The sequence below is a fragment of the Gavialis gangeticus genome, unplaced genomic scaffold (genome assembly GCF_001723915.1).
Source record: "Gavialis gangeticus isolate Ggan-Ray unplaced genomic scaffold, GavGan_comp1, whole genome shotgun sequence".
NCBI lineage: Eukaryota > Metazoa > Chordata > Crocodylia > Gavialidae > Gavialis > Gavialis gangeticus.
Genome location: NW_017729032.1, coordinates 20,774,793 through 20,788,245, shown reverse-complemented (window position 1 = coordinate 20,788,245; position 13,453 = coordinate 20,774,793). Strand labels below are relative to the sequence as shown.

General features: G+C 44.1%; 1 protein-coding gene across 2 annotated transcripts in view; it reads left to right on the top strand.

The window, feature by feature from the left end:
• LOC109303468 (transmembrane 4 L6 family member 1-like) overlaps positions 1-5,429 on the top strand; it is a 44,924-nt gene extending 39,495 nt beyond the window's left edge. For both annotated transcript variants that reach the window (XM_019525666.1, XM_019525665.1), the window contains exons 5-6: positions 3,552-3,738; positions 4,409-5,429. In XM_019525666.1, coding sequence (XP_019381211.1) covers positions 3,552-3,738; positions 4,409-4,429 — 208 coding nt within the window. In that variant the 3' untranslated portion in view covers positions 4,430-5,429. The remainder of the gene's footprint in view (positions 1-3,551; positions 3,739-4,408) is intronic.
• Positions 5,430-13,453: the final 8,024 nt, after the last annotated feature.

Sequence of the window (13,453 nt, the reverse complement as noted above, 5' to 3'; positions counted from 1 at the left end):
ACTCCAAGATCCCTTTCTGCCACTGTGTTTACAAGAAGGGTATTCCCCAGCATATAGGTGTATTGCTGGTTCCTTCTCCCTAGATGCAGCACCTTGCACTTATTTGCATTGAATTCCATCCTATTCTCATCTGCCCACCTCTGTAACCTGTTTAGATCTAGCTGAATTCTCTCCTTCCCCTCCAGCATGCCCACCTCGCCCTTCATCTTGGTGTCGTCAGCAAATCTGGAAAGCGTGCTTTCCACCCCAGCATCCAGATGGCTGATAAAGATGTTGAAAAGTACAGGCCCCAAGACAGAGCCTTGGGGAACTCCACTGCCCACATCCCTCCAGGTCAAAAACAACCTGTCCACCACCCATTCTCTGGGTGCGAACATCGAGCCAATTTGCCACCCATCTGACTGTGTAGGCAGCAATGCCACAGTCACCTAGTTTTTTTTCAGAGAATGTGGTGGAAAACAGTGCCAAAGTCCTTCTTAAAGTCCAGGAAGACGACAGCCACTTCCATGCCCTCATCCATGGACTTTGTGACCTGATCATAAAAGGAAATCAGGTTAGTCAGGTAGGATCTGCCCTCAGTGAACCCAAGTTGGTTGCCCCTGAGTATTACCTCCCCTGCTGAGCGCTTGCAGATGTGCTCCTTGATAATTTTCTCAAAGGTCTTCCCTGGGTCCTCCTTTCTCCCCTTCTTGTAAATGGGGACCACATTGGCCCTTTTCCAATCCTCTGGTACCTGGCCAGAGCCCCACAAGCACTCATAAAGCCATGCCAGGAGCACCACTATGGCCCCCACCAATTCCCTCAGCACCCTCACGTGAAGAGCATCTGAACCTACTGATTTAAAGATGTCCTGCCCCTCCAACAATTCCCTAACTAGGTCATCCCTGACCCTATGCATGGTGGTGCCTCCCCTGGGTCCACCTGTAATCCTAGTGGGGGTAATGTCCTAATCCCTGTTCAGGAATATGGAGGCAAAGAATTCATTAAAGAGGTCAGGTTTTTCATTAGCTGCAATCACCAGATTGCCAAGCCTGTCCTGTAGGGGCTCCATGTTCCCCAGTGCCTTCTTACTCCCTATGTATTTGAAAAAGGACTTGTTGTTATCCCTAATTCTGGTCGCTAGCCCTAGCTCCATCTCTGCCTTGGCCTTCTTAACAACCTACCTGCAGTCACACGCAACAGAGATGTAATTCTCCTCGGTGATGGCCCCTTGCTTCCACTGTTTGTACACCTCCTTTTTTGCCCTCAGGCATTCCTGGATGCTTTTGACAAGCCATGGGAGCTTTTTAGCACTCCTGCCCCTCTTGGTGCGCATTGGGACTGACTCCTTTTGAGCTTGGAGGATCATCTCCTTGAGGAACAACCATCTGTCTTGGACTCCCATCTCATTGAAGCTCTGAGACCCCAATGCCTATCCTACTAATCTTCTTAGCTCATTGAATTCGGCCCTCCTGAAGTCAAGGACCTTTACCTTACTGCTTGCTTTCATCACCCTGTGCTGGATAGTAAATTCCAGCAGGTGATGATCACTGTTGCCCAGGTGGTGGAATACCCACAGACCCTTCACCAGTTCAGCACCTGTGGCAAGGACCAAGTCCAGCAAGGCATTTCCCCTGGTGGGACTATGCACCTCCTGGGTTAGGTGAAGGTCCTGTATCCTGGCTAGGAACCTATGTGAGCGGTCGGACCTGGCTGACTGGTCCTCCCAGCAGATGTTTGGGTAGTTTAGGTCACCCATGACAACCACATCCCTTGCCTTTACAGCCTCTGTGAGCTGACCTGAGAATTCCAGGTCCAGCTCATCCCCCTGGTGAGGCGGTCTGTAGTAGACACCCACTATCTAGTCCCTTTCCTCATGACCCCCTTGCATTCTAACCCAGAGCGCCTCAGTTAGCCCCTCTTCTAAACCCATCCTTATCACTGAGGATGTATATTGCTCTTTGACAGAGAGCGCTACACCCAGCCGTTTTTTCCCTGCTCTGTTCCACCTGTACAGCCCGTAGCCCTCGATGTCCACTGCCCAGTCATGGGTAGTATCCCACCAGGTTTCTGTGAGTCCCACTAGATCTGGGTTTTTGCTAGCTAACAGGAGGGTGAGTTCCTCCTGGTTATTCCCCATGCCTCGAGCATTTGTGTAGAGGCATTTGAGGTCTCCTGTAGGTGCACATGCCACACCTTTGTTCCTAAGCCTGCCCTGGCCCCTGTTACTTACCTGGGTACTACTTGTGCATGTCACCTGGCTTGCAGCGAAGTGTCCTCGTGTTCTTCTGTCATGACAAGGGATCCTGGTTTTCTCTGATAACAAAATAATCCCAGTTTTTTTTACTTAAAAAAGCAATTCAAAATTTTTCCATAATTAAAATGAAACACCATTATACATATAGATAGATATAGCTATATATTAGTGTTGTTACATTTTGATCACTGAAAAATATGGATTTTGGGTTACTTTTTTAAGACAAAAATTGGGGATTTTTTTAATCAGAAAAAAACAGGATCCCTGGTCATGACACAAAACCCACACTGGTCTTGTCTACATGAGACACTGACTGCACAGCAGCTCATTATTACTGTGCAGAAGCATCACATGGCATGATATGTGACACAAAAAAGGGCTAATGTGCTAATGTGCAGTATATTAGTCCAGTGGGCATTAAACATCACTTAAAAACCAGTCATCTGTGCTAATTCACAGTAGCACCAATTATGGAGCATTAAGTTAGTACTTGTTATTACAGGTACAAAATATGCTATAATTATGGTACATTAGTGAATGTGTAGACGTGCCCAGTAAACATCTCAGCGTCTACACATGCAATGCTATTAGGACAGAGCAAACTAACTCTGCAGGAGGCTAGTACTTGTAAATACCTGTAGAGTAAAAAACTCTACTATAGAGTTTTTTTACTCCACAGCAGGACACTGTGATGCTGTAGATGCTGACCAGGCTGACTGGGGCACAAAGCTGCTTCATTGAGGGAGCTATCTGCCGCCTAGCCCTGCACTGGAGCACCCTCGTGCCCCAGCCAGCCCCTCTGCAGCACACTGAGTCAGGGGGGAGCAGCCCCAGGCTGGCAGGCTGAGCCCTGGGACCCTCTGCCAGCTGGGGCTGTTCCAACCCAGCTCAATGTGCTGCAGCCTGGGCACACGTTCAGACTCCAGGAGCAATAAACTCCAGGACAATATGCACTGGAGTTTATTGCCCCATGCTAATGGCATGCGTAAATGCACCCACCATGTCATTATGGATGAGTCTTATACTCAGTTTACACTTTTGTTAATGACTTCATAAGATGTAAATCTGGAGGGAATGAAGTCCAGCCTAACAGTCAATGATTGTAGGCACCCAAATAAGTGATGCAAAGGTAAAAGAAGACAGGGATTTGCAGGACATCAGTAGTGCTGAGCTAGCTACCTGTGTACATGTTTTTACCCTACGACAAATGAAAGCTTACCCACAGTAGGTTACCCTTCAATGAAAGGGGCCCCAAGAAGTGATGTTTTTATATCACACTTTGTAATAAGATTTCAACTATGTTTTCTACTTGCAGATACAATTATTTGTTTAATCAAACAACATGGAGCATTTGCAAAAAACCTGAAAATGTTGTCATTTGGAATATTGTCTTGTTTTCTCTTCTGTTGGGGATTGGTACAGTTGAAGCTGTCCTTTGTCTTATTCAAGTCATCAATGGATTTATTGGGTTCATTTGTGGCACATGCATAAAGAGAAGAAAGGTTGGTATTTGATATAAGTTCCTATTCAAAAAGCTCTTTTGAGAGAGCCCCATTAAAAAGTTCTGACAATCTGTACAGTACTGGAAATGTAAAGAAATAAGATGTAATTTGAAGTAAATGGACAATCCAAAGTAATAAAAATCATTCTCATTAAAAAAGTATTAATTCTCCTATGGAAAGAAGATAAATAGTCTGGTGGCATACTTATTTAGGATTAAATGTTTAAGGGATGAGTGATTTTAGGAGCTTTGGTTTTCAGTGGCCGAATCTGAGAGACCAAAAGAGACCTGATTCTCAGAAAAAAAACAAGTCCTTTCTACTCTCTAAGCCCTTTTAAGGTGTCTTAAGCTAGGCAGCAAATGGCTGAGCCATCCATTACCACCAGACATTTTTAAAAATGTAGGCATTAAAGTCCCTCTCTGAAGGCCTGGGCCTCAGGACCACATTACTTGTGGGTGGACATGAAATCTCTTTTCGGTTTTCAATTCTGCCCTTGTATCAAAAAAGTCACTCTCTATTTTGATTTCCCTCCCACCAAAGGCTGGTGCTTATTTGTTGCTGTTTGTTTTGTTGTGGTTTTTGATGTTTACTTTATTGAGATTTCTGCAATGAGCCAGATATCCCTCTGGAATTTAATTAATTTTACAATCTTTAATCTATTGCCTTTCAGATAGATATTGTTGGAATGTGAAAGACCTGCAAGAAATGCCAGTGACAAGCACCTGATCTGCAGGGAAAGTTATTTGGGTAAATGCGATATATTTTATTAAACCAACAAAATAGTTGCAAAAATTCTTCTTTACAAGCTTTTGGGCACAAGCACCCTTCACAAACAAAACCCCCGAAACACGGAAGATATTGAATTTTGCTGTTTGATCTTCAGGGATTCATGTAAAATCAGGACAGTGTGTGTACTGTATATGGCGAGAACCATCAGGAGTTTCAATGCAAGAGCATTGTATAAAGAGATGGAGATGGGAGGGGCTGGATTTTCTAGAATCATTGAGATTACAAATTATCTGTTGTCTTCTCTGAATGCTTATCCTCAATTTTTGGTACCAGCAATATGATATGCTGTCTTTTCAGGAGGGCCTGGGGTATGTACTAAAAGACAAACCATTTTTGACTGCAGGGCTTTAGGGTAACTGAGAAATTAGGCCTTTGTTTCTTATGTTCTACTCCAGCAGTACCTCACAGTCAGCAGCTGAAGTAGTAATGTCACCAAGTGCCACAGCACTTGTCTACGTGGAACTGCTTGGACCAGCTTTACCATTTATTTGCTTTTCTTCCTGCCCTAGTTTTCACTCATCTTACCTTTACTACTGGGCATGCTCTTATCTTCTGTCTTCTGCACTGTCTGGCTGCTTTTCTGCTGACGCCTCTGTCTCCTCATCCAGGGCCTGCTGATTCTACTCTTCTCTGCCCTGTTGCTCTGGCTTCCACTTGCTCCACCTTCTAGTTTCACTTCTTCCATTACCTCACATTACTACTGCTCTTTCTCAAATAGCCAAGATCCTACTACTGTCACTAACACCAATCTTCTAGCTATCCCATACCAGCCTTCCAACTGGTGCTATATATCTGCTCCACCCTCCCTAGGAAACCAGCAATTACCCTACCCTGTGGCATCTACACGTGCAATTAGGGCAGAGCAATAAACTCTGGCATTTATTGTCCCAGAGTTTATTGCTCCTGGGTGCACTGTTTGAATGTGCACCCAAGACTGTAGTACATTGAGCTGGGTTGGAGCAGCCCCAGCTCTTAGGGGACCATGGGGGTCACCTGCCAACCCAGGGCTGCTCTGACTTGGTTCAATGTGCTGCGAAGGAGCTGGCTGGGGCAGGAGCGTGCTCCAGGGTGGGGCTAGGTGGCAGGCAGCCCCTACACTGAAACCTTGTGCCCTAGCTAGTCCCTCCAGCATTTACATGTGCACTGCTGCAGAGTATAAAAATCTGCTGTGGAATTTATTAGTTTACTCCAGCCTAATAGCCCTGCATGCATAGACACAAGACATTTACTGCAAACCTAATCTACTCCACAGTAAACATCTTGTGTAGATGCACCCCCTGTAAGGTCACACTGGGCACATCAACATGAGATGTTTACTGCACAGTTGCCTAATTAACTACATAGTAAACATCTCAGAGTCTACACATATGCCCCTGTTAGGGCACAGAAAGCTAACAAACTCTGCAGCAGGGTATTGGCAAGTAGTACCTTGGTCTGGAGTCTTTTCATGTACAGCAGCACACATGTAGATGCTGACCAGCTGGCTGGGGCACATGGGTGCTTCAGTGCTGGGACTACCTATATTAGAATCTAATCTTGGAAAGTTATAACTAATTTGAAAAATAATATGCTTCTGTATGTGGGAAGTTTCCAAATTAGTTACAACTTTCCAAGATTAGATTCTAATATAGGTAGCCCCAGCATTGAACCACCCTTGTGCCCTAGCCAGCCAGTCAACATCTACATGGGTGTCATCTTTATTCAGCGTTTTCCTATATTTCAGTAAATACAGGATTTCATTTTGCTCCTGGGAGTTTCTAGCCCATTTTTAAAAAATAAATTTAAGTAAGTTTCAAGGCAAAAAGTCATTTCAAAATGTTGAATAAACTGCTTTGACTATTTCAGTTTTATTCCCTCATGGTTGAACATAGCTGAATATGACATGAATTTGTGAACTGACAAGGTAAAACTGCATTTTTTTGAAAATAAACAATATGACCCCAAATTTTCTGCAGTTCTCACTATAAAGATTTCCTTTTGTTCCCTGTTTGCAAATTGTTCCTGGGCTGATCATGATTTCTATGACTCCCTTCATTATTTATAAGTACTTGCCAATGAATCTAGACAGACATATTGTAGTTTATCAGTTATTCACAAAATATTATTCATGACTTGTAATTCATGACTAGTCACTAAAATCACATTAAATCACTTCTATTCCCTGTTTAAACAAATGAAACTTTTTAAAGAGGAAAAGAACATAATGAACAATACCTCTTCAGGTTTTTATTTTCAGATGAATATTGAGATGCACAATTTGGTCACTAGTGGAAATGAAACTCAGGTGCTTAAGTGGTAAACCTGCAGGCCTCTATTTAGCCAAATAGGAACTAGTGTGGTGTTAGTGTGTAAACAGGTAAGGACCAGTGGGCTAATGCGCAGAAGACTTATTCTACTGTGCATTAGCACAACTGGCAAAAACAGTGCTAATGCTCACTAGATTTAGTCTAAGGATCACTAATGTCACCTAAAAAGTGTTTGCGCCAATGCGCAATAGTGCCGATTATGGCTCATTAAATTAGTACCTGTTATTACAGATACTAAACTTAATGTACTGTAATTACAACACATTCATAAGCATGTAGACATGCCCAGTGAGATATCTAAAGAGATATATGACATTACAGTATGTTTTCAGAGACAGAAAAAGTGTAAGCCAGACATGTCCAAAAGTTCTGCTACTGTATAGAAATCCTAAATATCTAACCCAAGCAGTAATTGATGGTTTGGCTGCCTTGACAACTGGTTTTATGGCACAACCAGCCCTGCTTGTGCCTGTACTGACAGGTTGACATGTCTGCTTTCCAGTAAGAGTAAGAAAATGCACTTCTGCAATCTTTGTTACAAGTTACAATATTGCTCACTTATATTACAATTTGTTCTATTCATTGTGCAATCAGTTGCTTTACAAATGTATGTAAATATTAAATATTATTATTCTAAAATTGTCTGTTTGATTCTAATTTGTCTGGAAAGGGAATTAAGGGAATATCTAATAAAGCAGGGTTCTTGTGTCTCTAAGGTCACATCTTTGCATAGACAAAAATAACACTTTCATTTGAGAAAGTCTGCACATTACAGTGCAGGGAGGGGGTCTTTTCAAAGGAGTACAGTTAAGTTAAGTACAGTTACACAAATAGCTAATGCTTTTGGCTAGTTGGCAAAAACAAAACAAAACAAAACATTTTGTTTGCCCTAAAATGAAGTGTTACATTTTGGGTTTGTCAAAAGGCTTTTGAATATTTTTCTAATAATATAGAAGGAAATTTTTAAGCAAAAGAAACTCAATTTTGAATCAAGATACTGAGTCTTTGCTTACATTTTAGTGAAAACATTTTTGTGAAAAAAAAATACTTTTTTGACTTTCTCAGCACAAACAGTTCAGTAAAAGTTAGAAGGCAGCCTGTGCAGCCTATAATACTCAGTGTCACAGAATCTGCTTTTTTCACAAAAACAAGTTTTGATGAGAAAACATATATATTTTTTAAAAATCAAGCAGTTCTAGTGCTATATGAAGATAAAGCTGACAAATGTCCTGGGACCTTTCCAGCTTTGCAGGACAACTTGGGATTTTGCTCCAGTTTAAAATTTTAGTTCCAGAGAAATATGGCCCATCTCACTATGATGGCAGAAGTGCCATAGTGCCATTGGCCGTGTCTAGTAGGGCTGTGCAAAATGTTGCTGCCAGTTTTGTTTTGACACTGTTTCAACCCGTTTTGAGGTTGAAACAGCAACATCAAAATGGAATACATATAGTCAAAACAGCCTCAAAACAAAATGTGAAAAGTTGAAACATTTCACCGTTTCGACACTGTTTTAACATTTCACCCATGCTGTAATGGGGAAGGCTGATACAGTCCATAACTTTGTCATTTCTGGCCTAATTTCAATGAAACTTGCAGGAATGGTAGCCTCTGCTGAGGGCATCAAGCCTACCAAGCTTCAAGGAGATAGGGGCAGGGAGTTCAGGGAAATTGCACCCCAAATTTTGAAAGCAAAACTTGTGTCATGTATGTGTGTTAAGCCACAGTGGGGTCAAATCTGCAGGCTTGCTAGCCCCCATTGAGGCCACAAATCCTGCCAAGTTTCAAGTAGATAGGTGCAAGGGTTTGGGGAAAACTGTACCTTAAGCTGCGGACAAGCAAAACTCATGACATGGGTGACACTGTATGTTAAGGCGCAGCAGGGTGAAAGCTGCAGGGCTGCTACCCCCATCTGAGGCTACAAAGCCTGCCAGCTGTCAAGGAGATCAGTGCAGGGGTTTCTGGGTTCTTGGACCCCGCACTTCTAGCTGCTGACAGGCAAAACTTGTGACATGGGTGCTTGTACAACTGTCTGTCTTGGGGCATGGGGCGGTGGGGATGGACTACTGCAGGCCTGGCTGCTAGGCCCTGCTGCGGCCACAAAGCCTGCCAGCTGTTAAGGAGATAGGTGTAGGGGAGTTCTGGGGCCTGCACCCCTAGCTGCTGACAGGCAAAATTCATGACATGGGTGCTTGTGCAACTGACTGTCTCTGTCTTGGGGCAGAAGCAGTTCCCAGCTCTGTATTGATTCTTTCCTCTCTTTAGTCTGTGGTTTTGTAGGTGTTAATCCTTGCTCATTAACTCGTTATCCTTGCTAGCTACTTTGTTACGCAATCAATCATGATTCACTCAGGGACCAGCTCGATACACAATTTGGGGTGCAGTTTCCCCCAAGCCCCTGCACCTATCTCCTTGAAACTTAGCAGGCTTTGTGGCCTTAGCAGGTTCTAGCATGCCTGCAGTTTTGACCCCACTGTAGCTTAACACATACACGTGACGTGAGTTTTGCTTTCAAGATTTTGGGGTGCAGTTTTCCCGAATCCCATGCACCTATCTCCTTGAATCTTGGCAGACTTGATGCCCTTAGCAGGATCTACCAATCCTGCATGTTTCATCCAAATCAAACCAGAACTGACAAAGTTACAGGCAGTTTTGTCCTTCCCCATTATAGCCTATGGGCATAATGTCAAAACAGTTTTGCCATTTCGACCCTGTTTCAATGGAACGGAGTGAAACAGCTGTTTTGAATTGAAACAAAATTTGAAATCAAATGCTGTTCTGTAGAAACAGTGGTCGAAACAGAGCGCTGCCATTTTGCACAGCCCTAATGTCTATAGCTGGTGTGCTGCCTTCTGAACAAGAAGTCATCAAGCCACCTTTGTGTGACTTTGTGTAAGAACAAGACTGGTGCTGTTCTGGGATCATACTGTCCAGGTTTTGACTGCCTTAATTTTTATAGCTTTATATTCCACTAGCTCCTGAAATGAGCTACTATGAAGAGCTTTGTAGTCCATCTGCTATATATGTAATTCAGGTCCAGGATACAGGTCTGCCAGAAATCAAGATGGCTATACAATTCATGTTCTTCTCTTCTTTGGGTACATACAAACATGAGTAGGAATATTGTTGCCCTTACCTGCATACTAGGAAAATTTTTATTTACTGCAGATGGGCTCACAGAGCTATAAGTCTGAAACCTGAAAAGTCCTTTGAGACAGAAGTGAAAACTTATGTATACTTAATTGTCAACTCACTCCCTATAGCAGCTAGGAAACTTCAGGAAATAGAAACAGAGAACAATTCCTTGGGACTCGTGAAAGAAATGACTGTTAATGCTCGGCCAGAGGACAAAAGTGACTGCAACACAGATGTAACATATTACCAGAATTGCCAACAAGAACTTTTTTTGATAAAAGGAACAGTTTTTAAAGGCAGTAAGTTGATGATACCAAGGAGCCTACAAAAATTCTGTGGAAGATCCATGCGGGTTATATAGGAATAGAGAAATGTATAAAGTGAACATGCAAAGTGATCTACTGGCTCAGGAACAATAATAACATTACTAACATAATAGAAAAATGTTACACCTGTTTAAAGTTTCAGCCACATCAGCAGATTTTCCATCACATTTTCCATGTGGTTCAAAATCTGTTCTAATGATATCATGTCCCTCATCATCACATTAATATCATCCATATAGAGTGTATATTTCACTTTCCCTCCCTCCTATGCCTTGCACTTTAATTCCACTAATTTTCTCATCACCCCCTTATCCTCTGCACTAGTGGTTCCATAGCATGTACAAAAATCCTGGGCTATAAGGGACACCCTTGTCACACCCCTGTTTGTATTGGAAATAACCAACTCAAATTCCCCTTCAACACTTGACTCGGTGCTCTTCTGTACAAAAGCTTCACCCATCCTACCAACCTTCCCAGAACCCCATTGATGATGATAGGTGCTATAAGGCTTTTGTCTTTAGTGGGTTGACTTCTGTCCCTGTATGTCAGTAAGCTAAGGAGGCAGGACAATTACATCCTTCAGACCCTCCCTGGTGTTGCATTCTCACCTGCCATGCCTTTTATATTTCCAATTATTAATTTTGGGAGGTAGTTTCCAAAGGGAGAACCACCTTGGACCACCAGGTAGGATAGATTTATGGGGCTCCCCTGCACTCCAACCTGACCACATCTTTGTTATCAACTCCAGCATAAAAAAAGAAAAAAACCCTCTGGTGTTACTTCATCCACCAAGGCAAAGCTGTCTATCCCCTGACTCCTCAAAACAAAAGAAGTCCAGTCCCAAGCCCTCCAATTGGCCCCAACTTGGGATGGACCAACAAGTCCCAACACAACACACACACACACAAATATGCCCACAGTTGCAGTAATTGTAATGAGTAATAAAAGATTTTAAAAAGCTAAGAGGGAAAAGAAAAGACAGGAGGGGGCAAAAAAAAGGAAACCAAACACAGTCCCTCCAAGCTGGAAAAAACCCAGTTCAACCCTCTGATAGGGCTAATTCTGCTGGCTCTTCCCTTCTCCTTCCCCACCTACTTCTGGGTGAAGTTTCCTGACTGACTTTACCTTGCAGTTTCTGGTTCCCATAGTGATACTTCCTCCCACAGAGGTCCTCCAAACTCCTCCTCCTTCTTCCCGGTGCCTTGGTCCTGCTCCACCTTCCACAGACCAACATTGGGAGGGACTCGCATGACTGGAGCACTGTCATGGATGGGTACAAACTGCTGGAGAGGCCTACTAGGGCCCAGGCTCTTCTTGACCTGCTGCTCACAAACAGGGAAGAATTGCTAGGGGTTTGTAACTTGGGCAGCAGTCACCATGGACAACTGGTGCCACCTTAGTCAGAAGGGCACATGCCCCCCTTGTGACAAGTCCCACTGACCGGGGTGGGGGGAAGTCCCCCCACAGCTGATCGTGCCGACTGAGCAAAACTTGTTGCTGCCCGGGGGGGGAGTTCCCCACACAGCTGATCCCATGATCATTGTGGCCAATCACGGCAGCTTCTCCTGGGAGTGGCTGCAACCACTTCTGGAAGTGGCTGCAGCGATCAGCCGGCACTTGGAGGGGGGGCACTTCCACTCCCGCCTGCCTCCCCTGCCCATCACTTAAGGCAGGCAATGTCCAACATATGGCCCGTGGGCCAACATATGGCCCATGGGCTGCCACGCGGCCCACCAAGCTGCTTTCTGAGTCCTGAGGTGCTGCAATGGGAAACGAAAGTAAACACTGTACTTTCGTTTCGGGGCGGGGGGGGGAGGAGATGATGTGATACCACTTCCTGTGAGGTCTTTCACTATGGCTGGCTGGTCCACTGGGTGATAAAAAGTTCATGATCCGGCCCCATGTTCAAAAAGTTTGGACACCCCTGACCTAAGCAGTGAATGTGGCCAGTCAGGGGGTGCACATACACCCCATGCAGTGCCTACGCATCGCCACTGGCAGTCACCATGAGATGATTGAGCTCAGGATCCTGAGGAAAGGAAGAATGGAGAGCAGCAGAGAAAGGACCCTGGACTTCAGAAATGCAGACTTCAACTCACTCAGGGAACTCATGAGAAGGATCCCCTGGGAAGTCAGTCTGAGGTGGAGAGGAGTCCAGCAGAGGTGGCTGTACTTTAAAGAAACCTTACTAATTGTTCAGGAACAAACCATCCCTATGTACAGGAAGACAAGCAAGTACGGCAGAAGACAAGCTGGGATTAGCAGGGAACTCTTTAGTAAACTAAATCACAAAAAGGAAGCTTGTACAAAGTGGAAAGTTGGACAAATAACTAGGGAAGAATATAAGAGCATTGCTCAGGCATACAGGGTCAGGCATACAGTCAGGCTGGACAAAGTGCAATTGGAGTTGTAGTTAGCAAGGGGTGTGAAGGGTAACAAGCAGGGTTTCTACAAGTAGGTTGGTAGCAAAAGGAGGAGCAGGAAAAGTGTGGGTCTCTTATTGAAGGGGGGAGCCAACCTGGTGAAGGGGATGCAGAAAAGGCTGAAGTACTCAATGCCTATTTCACCTTAGTCTTCACAGGCAAGGTCACCTCCCAGACTACTTCACTGGGCAGCACAGTTTGTGGGGGAGACAAGGAGCCAACAGTAGCAAAAGAACAGGTTAGGGACTATTTATACAAGTCCATGGGGGCGGATGGGATGCACCAGAGGGAGCTGGCTGATGTGATTGCAGAGCCACTGGCCATCATCTTTGAAAACTCATGGCAATCAGGAGAGGTCCCAGATGATTGGAAAAGGGCAAATATAGTGCCCATATTTAAGAAAGGGAGAAAGGAGGATCCAAGGAACTACAGACTAGTAAGCCTCACCTCATTCCCTGGAAAAATCATGGAACAGATCCTCAAGGAATCCATTTCCAACCACTTGGAGGAGAAAAGGGTGATTAGGAACAGTCACCATGGATTCAACCAAGAGCAAGTCATGCCTGATCAACCTGATTGCCTTCTATAATGAGGTGACTGGCTCTGTGGATGCAGGGAGACCAGTGCATGTGGTGTACCTTGACTTTAGCAAGGCTTTTGGTATAGTCTCCCACAACATTTTCACAGGCAAGCTAACGAAGTATGGGCTGGATGAATGGACTGTAACATGGATAGAAAA